The 27,057-nt window shown below is 45.3% G+C and overlaps 1 protein-coding gene across 1 annotated transcript in view; it reads right to left on the bottom strand.

The window, feature by feature from the left end:
- Positions 1–25,859, bottom strand: part of LOC146177489 (BTB/POZ domain-containing protein KCTD9-like) — a 69,834-nt gene extending 43,975 nt beyond the window's left edge. Inside the window, exons 1-5 of the mRNA XM_084581578.1 lie at positions 25,782–25,859; positions 25,028–25,149; positions 17,386–17,442; positions 15,107–15,288; positions 8,141–8,208 (exon numbers count right to left, since the gene is read on the bottom strand). Of these exons, the coding sequence (XP_084437704.1) occupies positions 8,141–8,208; positions 15,107–15,288; positions 17,386–17,442; positions 25,028–25,149; positions 25,782–25,859 (507 nt within the window). The remainder of the gene's footprint in view (positions 1–8,140; positions 8,209–15,106; positions 15,289–17,385; positions 17,443–25,027; positions 25,150–25,781) is intronic.
- Between the last annotated feature and the right edge of the window lie 1,198 nt (positions 25,860–27,057).

The raw sequence follows: 27,057 nt of genomic DNA, 5'->3' as shown, positions 1-27,057 counted from the left end.
TTTGCTTCTCCGAGTGTTATTCGTTGAAATCGCCACGCCGCAGTCTGTTGTATCTGCTTCTCTTCATAGGTGACTGTCAGCGTTACCTTTCGCAATTTCGTCATGGGTATTCACGTTTTCAGCTTGCATTACAATTACCAGCTGCAGTGCTCGTGGTGGTTCCGTAGCTAGGGCGACCCGTTTCAGTCCCGGCTACCATGGCCGCGTGAACATGCATGATATAAAATGCCAGTACGTATAAAAGTCCTCAGAGTTTGAATCCCGAGCCCATATATCGCTCGGTGATGCTGAACCCCACGACTCGCAATCACTATCAGCCGCTGTGAATACAGCTGAAACGGTTCGGTATAAAAAAATGCAGCTCCAATCGAGCAAATCAGCGGCTGTCAACGCGCGGTGGCAATCTTCATTACTGTGTAGGCTAAAATAATCTGAGGTGAACACGGCGAAAACTAGCCATGCAGCATATCCACGAAAGAGTTCAACTCTGATGACTCGTGCAGCAGCTCACTATCGCATACGTATAATTAACAAATCGAAAATAAAACGTGATTGAGGAGTTTACAAATAAGTAAGCACTTCTATGCATCCTACAACAAAGAAACAGGCCTACGCATTACAATATACTGGCCTTTAAGCAGCTGTACATTTCTGGCGTAAAGGTGAATAAGCTCTAGCTTAGGCATGGCAGCACTCCGATAAGCCGGTGTCGGTATCCTGCCTTAGCGCTGTACCGCGGCGATCCACTAAAATGGCGAAAGCGACTGAAATGTTGTTTTGCTTACCACGTGAAAGTCACTGACGACGACAGCGCCACCGCATCTTCGTTTATGTAGCCGGAGTGAAGGAGGTCTATACAAGGTGTTTCATCTAAGATTTTACCTATTTTTTAAAAATAGGAAAATTAAGTTTTTTTGTCGATTCTTTTTTTTAGCTGTTGTATTAAGAGTAGAGAAAAATCAGGAGCCTTAAAGGGTACTAATTAGCTTAAAACTTAACTAAGATTAACTAATTAACTTTTTCTTTATACTAGCTAGAAGCTACTTTTAAATTGCAACAGTGAGCTACCGGTGTGAGAATGCCAAATGGTATTTTACACGACAAGAAACGTGCATTTCTTAAGGACTGCAGCACTGGCAATTCTGGCCACTTTCGAAGCACGAAAACGAAACCTAGCAGACGAAGCGCGGAATTGTACGCGCCCACGAGTGACGCAGTCGTGACGTCGCCGGGCGAATCAAGCCGTCTGAAGGCGGCTGCTGCCGCTCGTGAAATATTCGTTTGGCGCTGCGTCATCACATCCAGTGGTGCGATATCTGTGCATGTACTGCGTTTCTTTTTATTTCACCCTCTGGGAGCCAAAGCTTGTAGCCAAGAGGGAGGGCTGATTTGCCCATACCATCCAAGGTCAATGTACAACTGGTCGCGCAACTTTGAAGAAAACGCGTGCAGCTGCCTACTGCCAGCGGCATCAACTCGATGATGAGGGCTCCTGCGAACTGTGAGGCAAATTACTAGCGCACAGAAAATAAGATCTGCCAGAACTCCAAAGAACTAGAAAGTAAACATAATATTCGCGCGCAGGAATGAATGCAGTTTTTGTTTCTTGTGTAAGAAAAAACGTGTCACATTTTTAAGAATATTTTAACTTGTTTCTAACGGCCTCTCTCGGCCACTTATTATCCGCTGCGTAGTTGCCCAAAGCTCAGAGGCTCAGATGTAGCTCAGACCAAAGCTTTTTTCATCCGCGGAATGGGTGCGTCGTCGGCCCCGGTTCAACGTTCATCGTTGCGTGCTGCGTACAGAGTGGGTTATCTGTAACAAACAGTCAGTATTTCATTTTGCTGGTTGTGGTAGAGCTTTACAGCAAGGCGAAGACTGTCTGTGCTCGATGAGAAACTGATTGCCGCTGCATGTGCGCATTTCCGGACGATGGGACAATGCTGCGTCACAGCTCGGCGGCTCGGCTCGGCCTCCCAGGCACGTCGCAAAAGTGGTGGCTTGTTTTACGGATACACGTCTGCATAAGCGGCGTATCGCTGCATGTTTTAATTGAATGGTGAAGGTGAGATTTTATTGCCCCCAAGACGCGTGTCGCATTGCTCAGAGCCTTCCGTTCCGCTCCCTTTGCTGCGTGTTTTGCTTACTGCGTCGTATTACCGCACCAACGTTCGCTGAACGTGCTTTAGCTGTTATTACAGTGATGTTCCTATTGTCAATGGGATCTTTCTCATGAACATGTTAAATGCTTAAGTTGTAACTTTGTAACCTCACATTGACTCCTTTCAGTGGCAAATGAAGCGCGAGTAAAATATGGGAATCGTGAACAGGGCGAGATTTATTGGAGCGAAGCTAGATATTTTCACTTCTCAGACGCATTAACTTCTAAATACTAGCAATCCCAATTTAAATTGCTTACCTAAGCTCTTACAGGTTGGCGTTCTAGCGCTAGCGTTAGTTATTCCGTTCGTTTGTTTTTGTTGTTCTTTGACGCTGATATGTGCTTTGTTAGCAAGATCTTTCACCCTTTTATAATCTCACCACGTCTCGTTTGGAGACCTACGGTCAGGAAATTTTGTTATCACGAGGATTTCATGAAGACCGTGACGAATGAGCGGTGGTCGCTTTCCTACACTTAAAGATTTCATTGTCGTGAAGCGCCTATGTAAGTAATCGTGAATTAATAAAGCCTGGCTTTCTATACAGCACAGCTTCACTCATTTATGCCCTTAGTGAAATGCCTCAAGCCATGTGGTTCTATCCATGTGGTTCTATCCATGTGCTTGCCGAATTCACTTGAAGGCCCTTGTTCACAAACGTGCCCGAAGAAATAAGCCCCAGATTGCGTTTACATGACGCGCGACGAAAGACTAGGCTAACGACGACGGAGGCAGAACGATGCTTTGATAAGGTGATTAAAGATGCCGTAACATTTCAGTTAACGTAAAACTTGACTGTAGAAATCCATGTCAAGTTGGCTGAACAGTTACGGTGTCCATTTTTCTGCCTTATCCGAGCATCGTTCTGCCTCCGTCGTGGTTGGCCTTGTTTTTCGTTCATAAGTAAAAAGACAATCAAATTCCCCGCCAAAATTACGTCATTGTGACGTCACAAGCAACGTCACGTGTTTGTTGTGCCTCACAGTTCGCAGGGGGCGCTGGGAAACTAAAGCCTCGCTCAGAGTCGACACGCAGGCTTCTATGGGAGTTACGCTACCATTTGTTCTTCTACCATGTACCATCAGCGCTACGCCCGCACAATGACAAGCTTCGCCCGCAATGCGTTGGTGATATCTCAAGATCCTACCAGACCATGACGCTGCTCCAGGCGCGTATTTCGCGGGCGGCAGCGGCCGCCTCCAGACGGCTGGTTTCTCTCGGTGACGTCACAGCTGCGTCACTCATGGGCGTGCATAAGTGCGCGCCTTGACTGCTAGGTTTCGTTTTCTTGCGTCGAAAGCGGCCAGAATTGCCAGCGCTGCGGTCCTTAAGAAATGCGCGTTTCCTGTCGCTTAAAATACTATTTGGTGTTCTCACACCGCTAGCTCACTGTTGCAATTTGAAAGCAGCTCCTAGCTGGTATAAATAAAAAGTTAATTAGGTAATCTTAGTTAATTAATAAGCTAATTAGTACCCTTTATGGTTCCTGATTTTTCTCTACTCTTAATACAACAGCTAAAAGAAGAATCGACAATAAAACTTAATTTTCCTATTTTTAAAAAATAGGTAAAATCTTAGATGAAACACCCTGTATATATATATATATATATATATATATATATATATATATATATATATATATATATATATATATACCGGGTGCTAACTTGAACCAAGGGTTACAAAATAATATATTTGAGGTAGGTCAGTGAAACCAATTGCATACAACTGCCAGCCTATTTGCGCACTGTCGTGACGCTGGGCCTAAGTCGACCCGGCCTTCACTGGGTAGCGTGCAGAGACTCGGGGTTGGTGAAGGATTGAATCTTCGAAGTTGGTAAAATATATACAAGCAGGTTTAATGGCACTTTGAGAAAACGTATTTACATGAAAAAGAAGGGTATATCAGCAAAATGGCAAGCGTTAAGAGTTCATAGCGAGAAGCGTCTGGATGAGCCGTTTACCCAGGGCTCAGAGCGTCATTTCGTGCTCTGCAACGTCCTTAAAACCCCCTATGTCCAGCCCCTCTCTGAAGATGCTGACCAACTAGTTCCAGGGCACGCCCCTCAGATATCGGCATCCAATCGAACACATGCACTGATGGTCTGATGCACTGACTGGTCGGCATTGTTTCGTTGGGCGTGGTCACTTGTTGGCGGGAAGAGCTTGGGAACGGCGAGGAGGTACATTTCTATTCTTCAGCAAAGATCCGATATGCTGGTACCGGTAAGTGGATTTCCTTCTCAGAAACCCAAGTGCATATGCGCGCCCCATACTGCTCCCAGCATTGTACCTTTCCGGTCATTGCAAATCTTTCCTGCATTCCCGGGAATTCCTCTAATAACCGTATGCGTCATGCTCCTTTCTTGTCCTGTACGTCAGCGGACGTCATCTCCTTTGGACAATAGGCATTCCTAACTTGACCATAGCGCTTCTCGACGGGAAGGGTGAACAATTGAACGAAAGCACTTCCGGCACTTTCCCACAGGGCGACATTTCTTTGTATTTTTCTAGACGTTCCCTTGACAGGGCCAATTTGGCATTTGCAGGGTCTCGACAAAGCAAAACAGGCTCACACAAAAGGATTCATGGAAACAGGCCCACTTAGCGCCCTTGCAACAACAGCACATATCCACAGCACATATCCACAGCACATATCCATGCCCACAGGCGAACAATAGAGCGCGCAAGTGCGGACGATGCACGGTCATAACAGCACTACAGGAAATTTTTTGTTTTGCAATTACTCAATTAGGTAATTATGTTAATTTCTCTAATTTATTAAATATCGACTTTAGACCAAAAATGTGTGGGCAAACAATAGAGCGCGCAAGTGCGGACGATGCACGGTCATAACAGCACTACAGGCAATTTTTTTTGTTTTGCAATTACTCAATTAAGTAATTATGTTAATTTCTCTAATTTAATAAATATCGACTTTAGACCAAAAATGTGAATTGGAAAGTTGTAGAGCACCTTCAGACACCCCCATTCCATTAATTGCGGTAAAAAAATGCTCACGTGTATCTTTTTTTCCGGGCTCAGAAGAAAGCCCGCGAAATACAAATAATACCACGTGACTAGCGCATTTGTGCGCCGCGATTGTGGTGCTTTCAGTCGTGGTTTGAGCGAACGAAATCAGCTGCGGCCGTGACCCGATGGTCCCGTTGCAGCGGCAGGCAGAAATTTTGGCGATGATTCGAGCGAGCTCGAGCTCGCCCGTCGCCACCGCGATTTTGGCCAGACCTGAGCACCGCAGCAGCCTACATCACGACAGGTGGATGACGATAAAGAACCGGCAAATGAAGGTGCAGCGCTAATTTTAGTCGAGTCACATGATGTCATCTCGCCCCTTTACCCAAGCATGTATGCGCAGATACAGTGGCTGATACCTTATCGCACATCTGTTTGTCGTGGCGTTCGCTGATGGGAGAGAATGAGGCCTGGTTAGAATCTCGGTGGCGTCGGCTCGCCGCTCTCGCTGCTACTGCACCGTCACGTGGGCCGGCTGTCTGAACCGGGCAAAGAAGCCATCGTAGGCATATCGGCCTGCCGCTTTAACGGGGCCAAGAAGACACAGCCGCAGCTAATTTCGTTCGCTCAAACCACGACTGAGAGCACCACAATCGCGGCGCACAAATGCACTAGTCACGTGGTATTATTTATATTTCGCGGGCTTTCTTCTGAACCCGGAAAAAAAGATACACGTGAGACATTCTTTATCGCAATTAATGAAATGGGGGTTTCTGAAGGTGCTCTACAACTTTCCAATTCACATTTTTGGTCTAAAGTTGATATTTATTAAATTAGAGAAATTAACATAATTAGCTAATTACGTAATTGCAAAACAAAAAATTGTAGTGCGCAAACAGGCTGGCAGTTGTATGCAATTGGTTTCACTGACCTACCTCAAATATAATATTTTGTAACCCTTGGTTCAAGTTAGCTGGGACACCCGGTATGTGAAGGAAAGAAGCCAACAGTCGGCGAGGCCAAGGAAAGCGTTGGGGATGGTACTTTATGTCTTTTTTTTAATATTTACTTAGATAATCACAAATATTAGTAATGTAATCTGTTTAGAAGAAAGATAATTAAACACGAAGTGTATAATTATCTTTGTTTAATTGATCTGCTTGTAGCTTATGGGGGTCTCGGTTCTGGCATTCTTGAAGCCATAGGTAGCGTAAGAGGGTTCTAGCACAGCTTTCGCCCTCGCTCTTGATCCCGTTGTACGTGACGCTGGCGGTAACAAAGGACGTTCCACATCCGCCGCCTTGGCTGAGGGTGGCGCTGGTGAACACTCTCAAGGTTCGTATACAGACAACATAAAGACCCAAGAAAGTAGCAGGGGGGACGGCGGCCGATGTAGCTCAGTTGGAAGAGCACCGGACTCGTTATTCGGAGGTCGTGGGTTTGGCTGCCACAATCGGCACGTTGTTTTTTCTTCCTCTTTGTGTTTCATTATCATTCCCCTAAACAGATTACATTACTAATCTCTGTGATTATCCAAGTAAACATTAAAAAAAAGGCATAAAGTACCATCCCCAACGCTTTCCTTGGCCTCGCCAACTGTTGGCTTCTTTCCTTTATGTATTATAACGAGCACCCTCATTTCCCCTTAATTGATCTGCTTATATATATATATATATATATATATATATATATATATATATATATATATATATATATATATATATATATATAATCGTAAAGGAGATGACGCACGGTGGGAAAACAGTAAACTTTAATCCGACGTTTCGGCTGAGGTCCGGCCTTTGTCAACGAATTCCTACATTCCTTGACAAAGACCGGACCCCGGCCGAAACTTCTGATTAAAGTTTACTGTTTTTATACCGTGCGTCACCTCCTTTACGTTTATGCCCTACCGGACCCATTCGAGCTTCATCATCATCATCATCATCAGCCTGATTATATCCACTGCAGGGCGAAGCCCTCTCCCATATTTCTCCACTTAACCCGGTTCTGGGCTAGCTGCATCCACTTGACCCCTGCGAACTTCTTAATCTTATCCACCCACCGAACTTTCTGCCGCCCCCTGCTACGCTTTCCTTCCCTTGGAATCCAGTTTGTTACCCTCAGCGACCATCGCTTATCCTCTCTTCGCACTACATGTCCTGCCCATGTCCATTTCTTCTTCTAAATTTCTACTAGAATGTCGGTAACTTGAGCTATTTCTCTGACCCACTCTGCCCGAGTGGGTCAGAGCTTCAACCCCCTCCTTATATATATACCTACTTGCTCGAACGCAAGCAAACGAGGTTCAAAAATCAGCGGGGAGCCTGTTTTGTTTTAATATCCAAAGTGGCTGAAAAACAGGCGAGAGCGACAGAAAGGGTAATAGAAGCGGTGATATAAGTTTTATGTTTCATCTGTGCCATGGATATTTTGCACAATTGTAGAAACGGAATGAATAACAGGAATTTTGGCGTAAATATTATACGCATGAAGCTTTAGCACAATAAACAATCGTACAAAAGTAACCGATAAAAATTAGATGCAACGAAAGTTCTAAGGCATTGGCCAGATCTCCCAATCGTAGAATCGCTTCACAGCCGTGATTTACATAGCCTGAATCTCAGTCTCTGCCTTCTCCTCCTCTTGGGTTTTTTGGATATCATACTCACCTTATATTACTCGTATATTTTCTATGCGCGGATATTTAAAAGGCACCACGTACAAGGCCAATGTAGTCGCATATAATTATGAATAACTAAGTGAAAATTAAAGAGGAAAATAGATATATATGGCTAGAAGAGATAAAATTAGGATTTATAAACAGCGGAGGTATAACAGCATGCGGGAGGCCAATAATTCTTCCTGACCATCGACCACACATGGTTTAGCTGCGTTGGGTTTCTTTGCTGCCATATCTTCGATTCCTTGGATCTCTTTAAGACTTGTATCACAGCAGATATGCCGTCCCCATCGTGATTCCTTGGTTAGAAGCTTGGTCGTCTCACCTTGCTGAGCTTCTCCAGCGTCGGAATGACGGAGAGTACTCGGAAGTACTTCGCTACTTCCATCACGCCTGCGAGGAACGTTTCGTGGTCAGGGGAACAGCCATTTAAATTCGAAACTAGTGGTACACTATAGCAGGCGCTGGTGTTTTATATTTAGTAGGTAAACATCTCCCCGTATTACTCCCTTAGCACCTGCTCATCGAAGCTAAAGTTTCTAAACTTACCGTGAAACTACAAGCGTAAACGTCTCTTTTACAACTTGGACACTTATGAGTGAATGATAGTATGAAGGAAGGTCCATGGGCCAGTTTAGTTGCCCCTATGCCGTCGCTATCACAGCGAGTTGATTATGTAACCGTGTCACGAAATCGGCGCACAATTTCATTAAGCCGACACGGCGCGAGGCCCGCGCGGCGTCGCGTGGAAAGCATGTATAGAAAAAAACCCCTTCCCCGCGCGGGAGAGTGCGTAGCTTTGTACGCGTTGCCGTCACCCTCTTTCCCCTTGCCCGGGGGGGGACGGTGGTTCATCGGCCTGGAATGTGCCAGGCCTTTCGAGAAGGTTCTATGGGACCTGGCCAATGACGACGCGCGGCTCGACGGGAGGAGAAGAGGGAGCTACAACCAGCGAAGCTATGTGTGTGTGCGCGCTAGCTTTGGCGCGTGTTAACAAACAGACGCGGCGCGCCCTATTTAAAGAGACCGCGCCGTTTGATGAGTCAGTCAGTCATTCAGTTCGTCAAGTGCTTTGCGACGTGCTCGCGCTTCGGCTGGACTCCCGGGGATCACCCGCTGCTGGCAAGCCCACGGACTTTCAAGGGAGCGGCGCTCGTCTCGTATGGCGGCCACATCGTGACTCTTGAGGCGTCGGACTGCAACAGTGCCCGGTGAACAATTTGGTGTTTGTTTATGTACTCTCTCGTGTTTCATCTGTTGTAAAGCCTCTACGTTATTGGATACCTGTGTAATTGCATGCTTAGCGTTTGTATTCTGTGAACCTCTCGTCTGTTGTACTTCAAGTGATATTGTGTATTCCTTTGTATCGTCTCTTGCTGTGCATAAATTGTGGTTTTGTTTGTTACCTCTGACTCCGATCCTTACTCTGGTTTGAACCGGCGACCGCTGGGCACCAAACGACCACCCCCCTTCTGTCACTACAAGGTAGTTGAATTCCGGCTGAGCTTGCCACGCAAGTCGAGGGCATCTCCTTTGCGACCGGAACAGCTACCCCCACTCACTCTAAGGGTGTCTGGGAGTGTGCGCACCGTTAAGGGCGCATCGTTAATAATACCCCCTTAATTATTAACGGGTGACAATTATTCTGGCGTCCGCGACAGGACGTTTGGTGCACTCAAGCGCAGAGGACGGAGAACGAGTTGGAAGAGTTTACGAAGAGGTCGTAAACGGCGTAACAGCAGAGCGATAGCGAGAGGTACCGCGCTGAAGCGGTTGTGAGGGTCCATTGAGAGTGCTATATGTTAGCATTAGGCAGTTCAGATTGAACATGAATCTCAAGGAGATTATTGCGTTGGGCCTAGAGAAAGGTCTTAAAGGAGCTGAACTGCGTGAATGGGTGGACCGAAAAGAAAGAGAGGTTCTAGAAGAGGCTAATAAGGAAAGAGAGAGTCAGCGAAAAGAAAATGAGAGGCGAAGGCTGATTTATATAGAAGCCTCTGCGAATGAAGAACAGAGGAAAAGATACAAGGCAGAGAGCTCTCGAGTAGCTGCTCAAAAAGCCCGATTAGGGGCGCCAAGAGAAAGGGCAAGAGCCCGAGAAGTAACCGAAATAACCCATTTTGGGAGAGAAGAAAAAGAAAGCGCCCGAGGATGGGCAGTGAAATATCAAAAGGCGCAAGAAACAAAATTTGACCACCAGGAGAAAATGCTTTCATTGAAGGTCAAAGAAGCGCCTATGAAGAGTGAGAGGCAGCAGACAGCGCTAGCCAAAGGAAGGGGCAATAGTGAGAAATTATTCCGGCCCCAAGTGAAATGCTACAGGTGCAATAAAGTAGGGCACTATGCCTCAGATTGCCGTAACAACCTTGTGCACACAGGAATGGTTAATTGTTTTAGTTGTGGTGGTAAGGGACATAAAGCAGTGCATTGTCCAAGGAAGCCATTTGTACAGCCGTCATGTGTCTGCGACTCTTCATTTGAACGCTGCGATGAAGACGTCGACATCGACAGTGTGCAACAAAAGAGCTGGGAGAAAACTCCAGTATTATGCACAGTTGCGTGCACCGCGCCGGGATCCAAGAGTGCTGGAATTCCGGTTCTCAGCGGAACAATTCGAGGCAAATCGATTTCTGTACTGACAAGCACAGGGAGCACTGCAGTGTTTATAAAAAGAGAATTAGTTCTTGATGAAGAGCTTACCGGAGAAATGACTCCTGTGCTTTTCCTCGATGGTTCCGCTAAACTGTTTCCTGAAGCCAAAGTGCATGTGAAGACTCCGATCTTCACCGGCGTTGTGACTGCGATATGCATGCAACACCTAGTGTACGATCTAATCTTGGGTAGCATCAAGGACGCGGGACCACCAAATCCCGAACTTTGTCACGCCGACGAGGCTGAAGAGATGTTTGCTCCCAAAGCAAAACAAACTCTGTCAGATGAGTGGAGTACGCTAGGTATGCCTACACAGACAGAAGTGAAGGCTCAAGATACAAAGTTACTACTATCTGACTCTGGAGAGAAAATGGGCATTACTATCGAGGTTGACGAACTAGAAAATGCTGCTAAGGGCTCTACTGCTTACTGCCCGGCTGCGGAACCGCCGCTGCACGCGGCTATATTGTTTGAAAAGGTACCGACTGGCTCCTTGACAACCACTGAAGAAGGTGAGACTAGCTCCAGGGGTCAGAGTAAGGTTGTGGAACAGTCCGTTCCCACGACAGTATGTTCAGCAAGAAAACACTTTTCTGGAGCTAAGATTTCTCAAGAAAGTGAGATTGTCCCCTCCAAAATGACAGGTTGCGGCGAAGCTGTGAAGGTAGTTATCGAGCCAGAAACCTCTTTCGGATTTTCATCCCCTGAAGATGAAGAAGGGCAGGATTGTGGCTTCTTATTAAATGACACCATGGCTGAGTGCATGAGTGACCGGGATGAGGAGACTTCAAATTGCAGTGAGCACGAAAGCTGGGATGAAGGTGGCAGTGCAGATCCTAACCTTGAGGATTCAGAAATGGAAGAAAGCGAAGACTGCACTGCAATGAAAAGTTTCAAGAAACATTTTAAGGAACAGGAGGTAACCAAAAGTGAGGATAATGAGTCCCTAGTTGAAAATGAGTCCTGCTTTGAGAAGGTACGACTTAAGATCGCAAAGAAAAGAAAGAAAATGAAAAGGATTGAGGGAGAACAAAGTTCTCAAAAAGACGCTCCTTTCAGACAGCAATGTTCTGATTATGAGGGTAAAACCGGATCAAACGTTTCTCGGCCAAAGGTGCGAATAAAAGTGAAAATGAAAAGAAACAACTTCAAACCTGCCAAGTCAGGTGAAATGGAGCGGGAAAAGTCAAGAAGAAAGAAAAGGAAGAAGTTACTGAAGGGCTTGAAGCGCAAGGAGAACAACTCAGACAGAGAAGAAACTGGGCGGCCGGCACGGAATAATATTAGGCCTGCAGGCAACATTTCTCTCCGCGAGCGTACTGTTGGGGGCCTCAGGTACAAGGGCCAAACTACTTCTGATCGGCAAACAGACAATATAAGGAAGATCAAAACGCGAATGAGGAAGAAAAGCAGGACACGCGTGAGAAAGAAGTACCAGTGCTTCGTAAGAAAGAGAACTGGCGCGCTAGGTAGTTTGAGAGGGGCTCACCTGTTCGAAGGAAGAGCCACAAGCCGTTTGTGGAAATATAGGCGAAAGCATGCCTTGGGTTTGTGCGCTTCACATTTGAATAGCTGTGCGTTTCTGTGTTGTTGATTCCTATGTGTATCCGAGAACAGTGTGTTGACATGTTTGTGAATTTCATGGCATTGATATATGATATCTGTAATGTGTTATTACAGCTTGTGAATTTTGTGCAATATGTGTGATGTGAACATTTGCCCCATACAGTTGTGAGCGCATGCATGTGCGCGCGATGTTCGTGGTTGGTGTGAATATTGTGGGACAATATTCTTTAAGGGAGGGGCAGTGTCACGAAATCGGCGCACAATTTCATTAAGCCGACACGGCGCGAGGCCCGCGCGGCGTCGCGTGGAAAGCATGTATAGAAAAAAACCCCTTCCCCGCGCGGGAGAGTGCGTAGCTTTGTACGCGTTGCCGTCACCCTCTTTCCCCTTGCCCGGGGGGGGACGGTGGTTCATCGGCCTGGAATGTGCCAGGCCTTTCGAGAAGGTTCTATGGGACCTGGCCAATGACGACGCGCGGCTCGACGGGAGGAGAAGAGGGAGCTACAACCAGCGAAGCTATGTGTGTGTGCGCGCTAGCTTTGGCGCGTGTTAACAAACAGACGCGGCGCGCCCTATTTAAAGAGACCGCGCCGTTTGATGAGTCAGTCAGTCATTCAGTTCGTCAAGTGCTTTGCGACGTGCTCGCGCTTCGGCTGGACTCCCGGGGATCACCCGCTGCTGGCAAGCCCACGGACTTTCAAGGGAGCGGCGCTCGTCTCGTATGGCGGCCACATCGTGACTCTTGAGGCGTCGGACTGCAACAGTGCCCGGTGAACAATTTGGTGTTTGTTTATGTACTCTCTCGTGTTTCATCTGTTGTAAAGCCTCTACGTTATTGGATACCTGTGTAATTGCATGCTTAGCGTTTGTATTCTGTGAACCTCTCGTCTGTTGTACTTCAAGTGATATTGTGTATTCCTTTGTATCGTCTCTTGCTGTGCATAAATTGTGGTTTTGTTTGTTACCTCTGACTCCGATCCTTACTCTGGTTTGAACCGGCGACCGCTGGGCACCAAACGACCACCCCCCTTCTGTCACTACAAGGTAGTTGAATTCCGGCTGAGCTTGCCACGCAAGTCGAGGGCATCTCCTTTGCGACCGGAACAGCTACCCCCACTCACTCTAAGGGTGTCTGGGAGTGTGCGCACCGTTAAGGGCGCATCGTTAATAATACCCCCTTAATTATTAACGGGTGACAAACCGGCAGAAACCCTCACCCCACATCCTAACGCCCCATCATTCGCGGAGAGGCTTTCGCCTCGCTCATACACTGCATCTTCACCGCTCCACAGTGCTTAACCACAGCAACCGAGTAAGCAGCCAGCCCGCAAAGTTGTGGAAATTAGCACTTATTGGATACTACATTATTACGTGAACCTCAATTCATAAGACATCGGAAAAGTGGTAGAAGCATTAAAAGGATGCATACACGAGAACAGCGGTCATAGGGGTTCTGAAGGGTTTTTCTGTTTCATTGAGACCACTACTAGTTACAAAACTTACGAATGAGGTGCAAAGCTCACAATGCTAAGCCTGTTTCGTAGAGACATTCAACTGTAGACATAGCAGGTTGAAGTATTAATGGAAGACGATGCTGTGGGACTAGGAAGTGAACTAGGTTCACCTAATAGAAACCGTGCAAACCTTTCGAACGTCTTGAAGAGGTCTCATGACATCTTAGTACTGGCTATGCGCATCTCGCGCATAACTGCACCTGCACACTCATCAAATATAGCGACAATATATATATATTTGAATTTCACGCCGACGCGATGACATAGGCGGCATTTAATGGGGCGTGAAATTCGGGTTAAATTCATTCATGCCGTTTTCTGCAGTTTTCTGTGTCATAAGGAGCCGCTCATTTCCCCTTTACCCTTGTGCTTAATATCTTCCGAGAGGTTCGCTTCCGGCAGTCTTGAAGCCCACTGTGCAGAAAGTTCTCGCACGGCTGCGCCCTCTTAAAATATCCTACGTTTTCATTGGTGTGTGTGTGTGTGTGTGTGTGTGTGTGTGTGTGTGTGTGTGTGTGTGTGTGTGTGTGTGTGTGTGTGTGTGTGTGTGTGTGTGTGTGTGTGTGTGTGTGTGTGTGTGTGTGTGTGTGAGCGCACAGGCGAGCGCGCCTTTATCCCCATCGCGTTCCCCCGTCGTCCGCTCTTAAATTTCTGGACGGCTCAGGCCGAAACGTGAGAAGAGGTCTATGGCACCCTCTATCACTGCTCTGTGTAGGCGCTTGTGGCTACCTACTTACTTTTGTTCCGGCGGTGTGGTGTAATGCGAGCAGTGAATTATGCGATAATTTTCGAAAGTAGAAAGTGCTTCGCGGTCGAGAATAGAACGGCCATAGATGCGGCCAGATACCCGCCGAATCTACATGTTTCTTGGCGCGCCCGCCAAACCTCTGATTTTCTCCGCTAGTGCCGTTTGCGGAACTCGCATTTCCACTTTTCTGTAACTACAATAGGTAGGCACTTCGGCAAGCAAATACCTGTGCTCAAAAAAAGAGATCACTCGAAGACAGAGAGATGTAATGTCTGGCAGGAAGCTGTACAGATACGCTTCGTCGCTCTACGACTGTGAGGAAATATCGGGAATCATTTCCCTTCCGCGACATAATGCCCTTCTTTCCTCTATTCATGTTCTCCACAGAATTCAAAACACATAGCATACGGCTTCTTCTATTCGAATGCGATCGAGCAATGAGCACGTCATCAATTACTTTCTTTCGAAAATTGCCATTAAAGCATACTGCATGAGCTCTTGTAAAGAATTTTCTTGCAAGAAGCGTCGAAGGTTCCTGCTCTTGCTATCACAATCTTCCACTATTTGCAAGCCCATATTAGGTTACATGACTTTATTCGCTTCCCTGCATACCCTATAATCGGTTTCAGCTAGAATATTGCTCATATTTTCTAAATGCACTCTCCAGCCTTCCCGCAGTTGTCGTCCATCCCTATGTCGCTCGTTATCTCCCTCTTTCTTTCCATTTAAAATTTCTGCACCGTGATTGCTTCTTTCACATCCGCTGCATCAAACACTGCAGCAAGCTAATAAGTTCGCGTAAACGACTCGCCTTTGGGAGAAACTCCCTTGTCCAGGATCAGCTGCCCGTAGCGGAGGTAGTTTAACAGCGGTCGGAAGTAGACTGGGTCGCGATCAAACAGGAACGCGCCCTGTGAGTCCTTGGCAAGGGAGGCTCCGCTCTGCCAGAGTCCTGCCAGCAAGGACCGCGGTCCCGCTGAGGAAAGTGTCGACCTGAAAAAAGCAGTGGGTCTCTGTCAAAACGTACTATGACAGTATTGACTTTAAAAACTTCTAGCTGCACATTGTCTTTGTAGAGAATGAAATACCAATACTTTTCTGTGCCCTAGTCATACTGAGCTATTCCTTCGCTCCTTTAGTTTACTCCCATTGTCATCACAAAACCTTTCTTGCTTCGTTATGCTTCTTTTTAGACTCTTGCTATTATCGCATCGCTTTCACAGTACAGTACTGATCTCACTACCCACTCAAAACAGCTGCTTACGATGTGGTAAATATTGTGTTATCAATTATAAAGACATTCTTACAGTTTTAATTATTCCAGTCAGCTCGGACGTTTTCTGAATTCCTCGCTCATCAAACCTGTCAGCCTAGAATTGTCAGTGGTCTAAGCTGTACACTATAAGACTATATCATTTTATTTATTTATTTACAATACCCTCAGGGCCCGTAAAGGCATTGAAGAGGGGAGTGGGTTAACAACAAAACAAAATAAGCATAACCGTCTCGTTTAGAAGGATATGAATTTCAAAAATATCTAAAATACAACAATAAATACAAAACAATTATATACAACAAGAAGCAGTGCAAAAAATCCAGTCAGTATACAGTATTAGCTAAAGCAGCACGAAAATTTGAGTTATCATTGATGGAAACAATATCTGCGGGAAGGTGGTTCCATTCAGTCGATGTTCGGGGTATGAATGACTGTAAGAAAGAGTGTGTATTACATCTACCGAGGCCGATTTTATGATGATGGTGAATGCGATGGGATACATAGTGAGGTTGAAGAAAGAATTCGTCACTCAGGCTAGGATGATGATAGAGCTTGTGGAACAGGACTAAGCGAGATATTTTGCGACGTGATCTTAATGATGGAAGTTGAAGGTCGGACTTCATGGCTGTAGTACTTTCGGTTCGGCTGTAATTAGAATAAATGAAACGGACGGAGTTATTTTGAACACGTTCTATAGAGGCAAAAACTATAATGGCAAAAACTTTCGCCCCCCCCCCCCAAAGTGAGCAATCTCAAAACTAACTTAATCAGAGCACAAGGTTCTAGTAACGGAAAGGTGTTTTGGCTGCAGACAAAATAACGCTATAAATTGGACTGATAAAGATTCCAACTAGCCCAGCAAACGGTTTTACTTGTAAATTTGACTGCGTAAATGAACAGCACTTCAAAATTGATTCTGTCAACCAGTTTTGAATGGTATAAAACGTGGCTAACAGACGGAGTGGTACAGATGGAAGGAAGACCAAACGAGCCGTGTATGTTTCAGTCACTGACCACGCAGTTGTGGTTGCAATTATTCGAATAATGAGGAAGAAGGGAGAACGGTAGTTCGAATTACAGGACTGTCAGGTTCCTTAAGAGGCTTATGAACGGGTGTACTTTTACCTCCCTGGACAGCTAAAATTGAGTTTTTCAGCTTTGACGAAAACGAGGTCATTCTTCACCGTGCCTAGTGCTCTATCGGTGCATGGAAAATGATACCACTGTCGACCGATGTCGCTGTTTATCCAAGCAGGATAAATGGGAAGTGGTTTACCATTGTTGAAACGAGTTAGAAGAGTGATAGTTTCGATAGAACTGTTTTGCGAGGTTCAGCGCTTAGTTTTAATGCTAATCGTTCATACCTTTTCAACGAAATATGGTATAACGTTGTAGCATAGAGTACAAAATGATACAAGAACGAATACATTGGTAATTATTAAGCCCTGCCATCTTTACAGTTGAATTTTACTCGTCATAAGCTATATAGAGATAAATTACTGAAGGCTGTGGCCTAAATATTTGCAATTTTCAAATTAATTTTTATTACTTACGATGCGTGAACATTAATTGCAAGAATATGCTCGATATAAGATATCGAACGAGACAAAACTTGTATTGCTATTATACACTACGTAAGCTAAGCAATGATGCAACAGTCGTGTTGCTGAAGCTTGAAGGGGGGTTTGATATTAAGGCTGGGCTCAAGGTCTCACGGAAGCAATCCATCGGTGCTATGCATGTGCATTGAGTAGGACTGACTAAATAGCTGTTGCATGCGCCGCGTACGCCAGTAATGCCATGCGTCCACTCGCCTCGTGGTAGCGAAGTGCTTCCCGCCTACGTTGAGCAGGATCCACTCTGTGTTGTCGCTGAGAGGAACAGCAGCAGAGAGTTGCGGCTGAGGAAGGCCTGCGCTCCCACGAAACAGAAACGGAAATACAGTCCAACTGAGCAGTGAGTGACGATGTTTCATTCTGTTTTGTTCGTTGCGCAGATGCATTGAAAGAACGAATATCTCCTTCCGTTGTGATAGAGCACATTGAACCCATCCCTGTGCGCGCCTTTTCTATCCTGTCATCTTCTAAGCACTGATCCATTTCATAGAATCTCTAGCAGCTCACTCGCAGAACCATTATGGTGCAGTGACATGACAGCTCACGAAATCGACAATGGAACTGGCATTATGCAATCAGCTAGTGTAGATTATAAAATATTTGGATGTCAGCGCTCGTTTTAAGTGGTACCGGCTGATCCTACTGCTAACACTGGGCGCCTTCACTTGATTCAATTAAATTGAACCCCAGGACAAGTCTAACATATTTCTGAGAAATTAGTCTATAGGTTTTTCTACCAATTCTGTTGTGCAACTAGCAAATGCGAACTTGCTGCTGAGAATACTCCGTGACGACAACCGAGCTGAATGGAGCTGTATAGCCATGATTCAGGGGTAGGCGCTTGTACAAGACTGTCTATATAGGTAACAGTGGCACATTATATTTTTATCCGTTTTAGTGGCTCTAACGAAAAGGGATATGAAATATGTGCACTCAGTTAAACAATATTTTGTTAAGTATGATTATCCAGCACTTTTGTTCTAAGCAGATATCCCCGTGTACGAGAAAAGCCAGTAAGACTTTGACTTCACTGCAGAAGTAACAACCTTATTCTTGTGTCCAGCCTCACTGTTAGCTTTCTTATTTAACATATCGGCAGTAATTTACAAATTCGAATATCATTATTCTAACCAAAATAAAGGTTTCTAGGATAATCTGCCGTAATCACTTCTGTCCTGTCGTGACATTTATCTCAACGTTGTTCACTCTTCAAGACCTCTGTCAAAACTACAATATGGGTTGGATTAAAATGCACATCCTTGGAGAATTGTATGCACTCTCACGTGCATGGAATCCAAAAGGTGGCAGTTCGTCGTTTGTCCCCAGTCGAGCGCACAGTTTACAATAAGCGCAGTGATAAAATCGGCATATTCATTGTACACAATTTCTCATTTTACATTCTTGCACATCTCATAAGAAATCATCTCGTAATCTAATGTGTATGCGCCTAGACACAATTCATCTTTAGCTTGTCTATCGAAAACCATGACCACAAAAAACACACATGACTGATTTATATACAGCCAATTACATTGAATTCATTCATAAAACATCAATCGCTAAAAGCTCATAGTCATGCAATAATCACTAGCCTCCATAGAAGAAAGAAGCTCTCACCCATATTCATATAGAGCAGCCTGTCCTGTGCCTGCATTGACTGCTTCATTGCTGGTAACTTCCTAATTTGATCTGCCTGGCTTGGCCTTTGCCATCCTGCTAGGACACATATATTTGCTTCACTTCTCTTAACATGCCGAATCCCCGTTTCGTCCCAGGCCAGCTCTTCTCCCTTGTGCCTATGTATCACCCATTACTATCACTTCCATAATTGGATGCAATGCCCACATGTGATTATAACACATTTTTTTTTGCTTCCCGGTATTTTTCATAATGTTGGTACTAGAAAAACACCGTTGATAACAAGCCATACTGCAAATTGCCCAAGCTATTTTCTCACAGCAGCACCTGTCAGAAATAATTTGGGGGAACTATTGGATATATTCAATTGCTGTTGCTTCATTTTCCACCTGTTCACAGACAATGTTTCTCGGAGCATTTTATTTCTCAATTTTAGAAGGGCGTTGCAAATTTGCTTCTCAAGGACAAAGATTCTGCGAACGAGATTGGCGACCAACACGCCGAAGAAAGTGTTGGTCGAGAACAGACGAGAACGAGCTTCAGATAGGACCTTTAGCTAATTTAATGGTCCTTACTGGCAATGCCTACGAAAACATGTACAGGTCATCCAAGCTTGAACGGCATCGTGCAGAGCTGGAAGAGCAGCCACATATACTAGTACTACTTGGTGAATTCTACAGTTCGATCTCCATACATACCAATACAACGTAAAATTTCGCAATGGCGTAAAATGAGTCCAGGCGATATTCAGGTGTCCTTAAACTGCTGAAACCAACATCGCCCCGAAATAAAATAATAACATTTTTCAGCTCCGCATAGCTGCAAAGATGGCCGTATAGGCAAGAGTCTCGGATCGTTTCAATGGCATCGATTGTGCTGCTTTCTTTCACCAGCCGTTTCTCGGTTTAGTCCCTTACCCCGGCTGTGGTCTCATTTCGTATTTTAAATAGTTGTGGGGAATATACTTAATCGCAATTAACAAACTAGTAATAAATATATTTAACCCATATTATTAGTTCTGTGCAATAATACTCGACATAAGCTACCCAATGATACGTATTTGGATGTTTTAGCGTAACATATATTTTTTCGTAATTACCAAATTAGCACTAAATAAATAACGCCTATATTAGTTCTGTGCAATAATACTCTATATAAGCTATTTAATTATACGTAACTTGAGGTAGTAGTTCAACGTATATATTTATACGCAATTAACAAATTAGCGACAATAATTTAGCCCCTACCAATTATTATTTGCTATAACGCTTCATACACGTTTTCCAACCATGCATGATTTCATGGTGTAGCATATTTCATACTTATTTGCAATTAACAAAAGAGCGATGAATAATTGAAAAGTACAATTAGCTAGTCCAGCGCAATTATACTCTGCATAGCTACCAACAATTTATGACTTGAAGGTGTAGCGAAATATTTAACCGCAAATTACAAATTAGTGACAACTCATTAATACCCACAATTATTACAGTGTTATCATACCTGACAAGCTATCCAGTGATATATCATTAATTCTAGCACAATGTTCAAATTTATTCTCACTGACATGATTCACAGTAGACGTTTAAGGTCTCCGATTTGTCAAGTGCAACTGTACTAGACAAAATGGCCAATGGTAGAACATTTGTTCCCATTAAACTTGGTATTTCTTCTTTCGAAGAGTTTGCACTGAGGAGAGCAGACTTTTCTAAAAAAGTCATACTGAGTTTTGCCACAACGGCACTAGAGAAGCGAACTGAGTAGCAAGGTCTCTCCACTGCAGAGCGCGGCATCTGAATGCTCCGTGGACATAGGGACCGGACAGCTGTACGGGTGGCGCCGCCTCTCGGCGCATCGCTCAAACGCCGGAATGCGCCGGCCGGGGCCGGCGCATTGCCAGCGCATTGGAGCGTACTGTTCGTCATTGGTTTGTGCGGAAATTGGAAATCCTAAGGTTTAGATGACGTTGTGCGTGAATATACTATCCTCAAGAGAACAGAAAGTTGGGCTAGTTGTGTGAATATGTCCAGTGAAATGAAGTCTGGCCAAACAAGGCTGGCGAAACGTGGTGCGTTGTTGGCTCCACTGGCAGCTACGCAAACTCGTCGGACGTTTTTAAGTCGATTCCTTTCTACGGGTTTCCACAGAAGCATGAGTAGCGGGTGACCTAAGCATGGTTCTTTGAAAGGCAAAGGCACGAATCTACGTATTTGGTTACTGTGTGGTCATGGAAAGTGCGGAATTTTTAAAATTCCGCTTGCTACCGGATGCTCTGTGCCTTCTGTTCCCCAGGAGTGACGGCACGAGAGTCTCGGTGTCGAAGCCGCACTCCTTCATCTGTAGTTACTTTATTGACAATTGGAAATCGAAATAACCCTACAACGTAAGTTACAACGCTAGCATTTCCCCGCCTGTGTACAAGAAAACCCCAGCACGGAAAAAGAAAAGGCAGTTCCACCATCGTCGTTCGGGCTGCGTTAGATCTTCAGTGATGGGCAGAGACAATGTCTGTGCAGATACTTTCGCTTACATAGTAAAGATAATTTACTTTTTTCTCTTGACAGAAAGAGCAGATAGGAGACATGAACAATGCCTATTACCATGATCTTGTCATTTTTCCTCTTTTCGTTTGTCAACTAATGAAAATGCGCTGAGAGCTCTTCGTTGATACTCTTAGAATTTGTTAATATTTGTTTGTGGCATGTCCATTTTGCCTAATAAAATCACTCATTTCACAGCGCAATCAATACCGCATGGTCACAAAATCTGCTATGGGCTTCATATAAAGGTCGAACAAGAAAAAAAAATACAATTTAATGTGAGGAGACGAACATAAACGTAGCCTTTTTTTTTTAATTTCGAAGGCCGTGTAGCAGTTTTTTTTTTCGCATTCACGTTGCACCTGACACGGCTTTACGTATTTTCTCAGCAGCGTCCATTTCCTGGCCCGCCTAAATACATGTGTTTCTCATCGGCGTTTTAGGGAACGTGAGGTTTCCTGATTGTGGCGTAGTATGACAAGATCGTTTTCTCTCTCAGAAATTGCTTCTATGGCCAATGTAAACAGATTTAGCAGCAGTCCGGCAAGCTGCAGTGACAAAGTTGTAAAAGGAATGGCTTTCAGTTATCCGGATTCCTTTGCGTGCAAATATAAAACTACATACATGGTCGTGTCCCCTCACACTCATCACACTCTCAGCTAGGTATCGGCCCCGCAACTTCGTGGTACGCTGAGAAGGTAGAGCACCTTAGCGAACGAGCCATCAGAGGGATTCATTTAACAATAGAACGCTCTCTTAGTGGTCGGTGTCTTATCTTACAACACATCACACTGTGTTTTTTTTTTCGATTGTATTTAACAGTTTGACAGTATTGGACTATTGCCTTCAGATGTTCAAGGCAGGTGGGTTCAATCGCATTGAACTTCCTGCGCTGAGAGAACGCAAGCAGGAAATTTAATTTTTTTTTCTTTTCCCCACCTCCGCAGCATGTCGGGTGAACGACATGTATAGTATAATATTTTCTAAGTCAATTATATGTAGCAGCTCCGACGTGTTCAACAAGAGCATTGTCGTATATGTAAAAATGATGCTGAGGTGTATTACTCATTTGGCTTATATTATGATTAAATTTGATAGTCTTAAGGCCGGGTTCAGTGAGCTTTTGTAGCGTAATTGTGCAGGAAGTCCTGGAAGTATATGTGTGCTTGCTATTCCAACCATAAATAGGATCCTACTTTTGTCTTGCTTGTTTATTTTTCTCCTTTTACAGCTCTCGTTGCAAGGTTGAAACTGGAATGTCATTTGCTATTTTCTACTCTGAATCGTTTGAGCCTAGCTATTACCAAAAAAGACAGGTGCAGCATCTTTTTCATTTTACATGAACGCTGACCATTACAACTACCACTACTACACGGCTCGGCGGTATTTGAACTTCAGGCAGATTCCGACTAGACCTAATTTAAGATAGACGCACAGTACAGGCGCAATTCCCGTCTTCGAAGTCGCCTTAACAAGTGCCTAACGAAGGTGTTCCTAGCGCATGGTGAAATCACGCGCGCGGCATTTTCGAGTATATAACAGAAATACCATGCACCCGGCGGTTTCAAAAAAAAAAAAAAGACACGCACGCCCTGCCGAGAACGGCCCTTTTATTTTTCAAGATTTCCCGGTTAAACAATACTCCTTGCGATTACTCAACGCAGCTCAAAGCTCTCAAAGCCACACCGCAAAACGACGGGTAGGAACAGGCTCAAAAATGCCTCGCAGAACGAAAACGACTGCGCCGCTCAGCTGCCTCGGCATTCCGCTGTTTCGGCACTCCGCCGCGGGCGGCGCTGTTCCACCGAGGCGACGGTGGCGCCATACAACGGGCGCCCGGTCCCTATAGGTCCGATAACAGCGCGGCGAGAGAGAGGCACGACACTCGTTTTTCGCGTCTCGATGCACGTACGGCAATGAACGTATGTTGGAGGAAGGTAGCAGGACGCCAGTATTTGCAAAGGCGCGCCGAGACCGGTGATGCAAATATCCAGAGTCCAGACGCCCTCTTTCGTAGCGAACGGGAGCGGCGAAACCATAGAGGAAGAAAGGCGAAACGGAGGAACGCCGCACATTCCAACGGCGCAGTTCCAACGGCGTGTTACTTTACAGCGCGAGAGGGAGGGAGGGAGGGAGCTGTCGTCACATAGGGCACCCTCGTACCGAGCGCCGGGCAGAGATAGCAGCGCCGCGGTGCGGCTCGGCAGCCGCTCCACCGACTGAAGCCGTGGGCCTTGTATTTTTGAAAACCACTTACATGCTTGATCATAGAAAACGTCAAAATCTTTCAGTAGTCCTAATGCTTACAACCAAGGGATGCTTCTGAACAGGAAGTATTCCAAGATGTACGAGATCGTTTTCTTTTTTATTTTATTTTTTTTATGTACAGTGCGCGTTCATTATGATGATATATTTCTTGCAAAATGTCACCAAGCTTAAAGTTCAAATTAAAAACTCTGTGCCCCTCAGAGAGGCCATTTTACACTAGGCGTACTGGTTTTCATGCGTCCAAAAGTCTTCGTACACCGGTAGAAAGGGCTCTTTTAAGAGGTGGAAACAGTGCCAAGGACAACATTTGGGGTGGCACCGAATCGAAGGCAACTGGAACTCTCACCTAATACGTCTGTGTCAACATAAATGCCGCCACCACGTTCTAATCGCATCTGTGCACCTGCTTCAAGGCTAAGTCGATAAACGCGCCAGGAGAAATATGGGCACCTTTTGTGGAACATATATGACATATATAGTATTATGTGATTAACAGAGGTTGGATGATAGTGCGATTGACTGAATCAGTCAGTAGCAATTGGCCATTAGTGAATGGAACCAGCGTAGTATAGACGATCAACCTCCTGTGCGTGTGCGTGCGTGTGTGCGTGTGTGTGGGTGTGTGTGTGGGTGCGTGCGTGTGTGTGTATGCGTGCGTGTGTGTGCGTGCGTGTGTGCTTATGTGCTTGTGTGTGTGTGCGCGCGCGCGCGCGTGTGTGTGTGTGTGTGTGTGTGTGTGTGTGTGTGTGTGTGTGTGTGTGTGTGTGTGTGTGTGTGTGTGTGTGTGTGTGTGTGTGTGTGTGTGTGTTTGTGTGTGTGTGTGTGTGTGTGTGTGTGTGTGTGTGTGTGTGTGTGTGTGTGTGTGTGTGTGTGTGTGTGTGTGTGTGTCGATGAGTGTGAACACTTGTGATGGATCCTGCATGCGGATGTCACTAGGAAGGTAACGTCGCCTGATATTGTACCAGATGGTTGTAATACTGTGGTCACCTCGTTTGAAGACGGCCCTCTTCTGATGATGGTGCTCGAGTACCAAGCGTACTTAGTAACAAGGACACCGAGAAGGACTTAAAACGCTCGTAACAAGCAGGTAGTTTGGTTGAAGCGAAGGTGGGATGCCGAAGCGCGGTCATTAGAAGTGAGGCAATAAGTGGGCCGTCTATCACTCCTGATTATACAGTGAAGATAAAGCGTCCTCCTAATTTTTCTACAATTTTCAATATGACATAAAACAATGAAAAGATTATAGCTCACCAGCGACGAAATCTTCGCCTGCCGACGCGAGAAGTATGTCATGGTTCCTGAGGGGCAAGAAACGCAGATCCGTTAGTTCGGTGTCCAGAGCAGAGCTCATTGCATTTGTTACCGCGTAGAGCTAGAGAAAAAATCTGGCTCACTTTATTTGGGCGACGCTGGTGATTTCGCCTCCTTTCGTGTTGAACAGTCGCCGAGCCGTCATGTTGAAACTAGCCGAAATCTCCTCAAGAAATTTATCCAGCGAGCTGGGGAGGGAAAATACCTGCACGCAGGATAAAAAATATGCCGTTTTAGTTCCAGTTATCCACGTCTCCGTGGCTCCAGCTAGAACTCGATATGCTTTAAGAGCTTTGGAATAGCAACAATCACGAAATACAGCTCATCTTTTAGAAATTAGGCGCCTGTAAGCAGTTTCCTGCTAGCCATAGTAGATGTCTCCCTAATTATCAAGATTTCTGAGCAAAATATGCTGAAGTAATAAATACACTCTGAAGGGCTAGTTGGTTCATGTTAATTGAACAAGTAAAGCTGCGCGAAAAAGACGGGACGTAAGAAGCACACAGCCACAAACAAGGCGCCTTCGGCGCCTTGTTTGTGGCTGTGTGTTTCTTATGTCCCGTCTTTTTCGCGCAGTTTTACTTGTTCAAAATATGCTATCGACGATTGCATAAAACTTATTTTTACATGATCATATGGGTATAAAACCTCAACGGAGAACACACCGAAGTACATTAAACTTAGACCAAGGAAACCACCCTGAAATGCTTCAAGATCATTTCTACTCTGCGCCCTTTACTTCGGGAAACTAAAGGTTAAAATACACATGTCGGTTACAGACATGTAGTCCAGTCTGCAGCAAAATTCTAGTCGCACTCTCTATTCGAAGGCGCTTACCTTCCATTCAGCCCTGTTTCCGTTGCGCTGGACCAGTATCTCATCATTCGTCATTCGAGGTCTTTTCGGATCCGTCATGGCTGCAGCGTCAGGTTACATAGAACATCAATAAAAAGGCACAGTAGGAGGGGGGTCTGGGCTAAAACATGAGCATTGTCTTCGTCTGCTGCCCATAAAAGCACTGAAAAGCTATCCACCACCAAAAAATATCTGAGCATAGACCACTTATTACAGATATACAAAATCTTGTCAAAACCTAGGTACGGGATTCGATCCCCAGTGCCGCCGGGTACCCACCGATTTTCGATGGATTCAAGATTTCCGCCGGCCTGGTGCTCGCCTCTTCTGGGGTGAAATGCTTGGGAAAAGTGGCCATGAACCAAAATGTTGGTTCAAGAGGAAGGCCAGCAGCTCTATAATATTGCTATTGTTGCGCTGTTCTACCAAAGTACTGAGCTGCTAAGTTCCATACATTATGTGGTAAAATACAAATCGGAAGGCGCTCCTCTGTAGCGCCAGCGATCACGCTTACTCCAAACAAAACTCAATAAGCATGCTGCATTCAGCCTTTGGAAGCGAACGTTTGTACTACGCTGCTAAAGGGCATTAAAGGGCACACGGAAGCAGAAAGCGCCTTCAAGCGACTGACCAGTGCCGCCACACACAACCGGTGTCGCGTATTTGCGACGGGCTGTCATGGTACCAAATTTTGACGGTGTAAAAGGCACACACACACACAGGAAACGAGAGAAAGAAATAGACAGAAAATAGACAGTGGCGCTCTTACTGTCTATTTCTTTCTGTCGTTTCCTGTGTGGGTGCCTTTTGTGCCGTCAATATTTTGTAGAATGAACCAACAAGCCCTACATCAAGTACTATCATGGTAATTCTATGCAACGGCGTCCGAAGACACGTTGCTCTGAAGCCATAAAACGGGTTTAAACCGCACACCAGCGTGACAGTAAAAAGAAGAAGCGCTCGTTGTTCTGTGCTAAAGCGCCCTGCAATCTTTTCAAAAGACCTCGTTTAACTGATATACTGTAGAGGGCAAGCACTGGACTAGGGACACTTACGATCCGCTTTTAAGGTATGATTGGATAACGTAACGGATCCCATGCGCGAATTTTCGATCGTGTGTATGTACCTACTGCTCGCTTAATCCACATTTTCTTATATTGGGCCTGCAGTAACGTAATCTTGCGCATACCGTCCTCAGCTGCCATATTATGCAGTCGTAATATGCCATATTATGCGAACCCTCATCCCAAACAAATAT

This window comes from Amblyomma maculatum, chromosome 10, assembly GCF_055883805.1.
Source record: "Amblyomma maculatum isolate TAMU_Amacu chromosome 10, ASM5588380v1, whole genome shotgun sequence".
In the NCBI taxonomy this organism is placed as follows: Eukaryota; Metazoa; Arthropoda; class Arachnida; order Ixodida; family Ixodidae; genus Amblyomma; species Amblyomma maculatum.
This window is presented reverse-complemented; position numbering and strand designations above follow the sequence as displayed.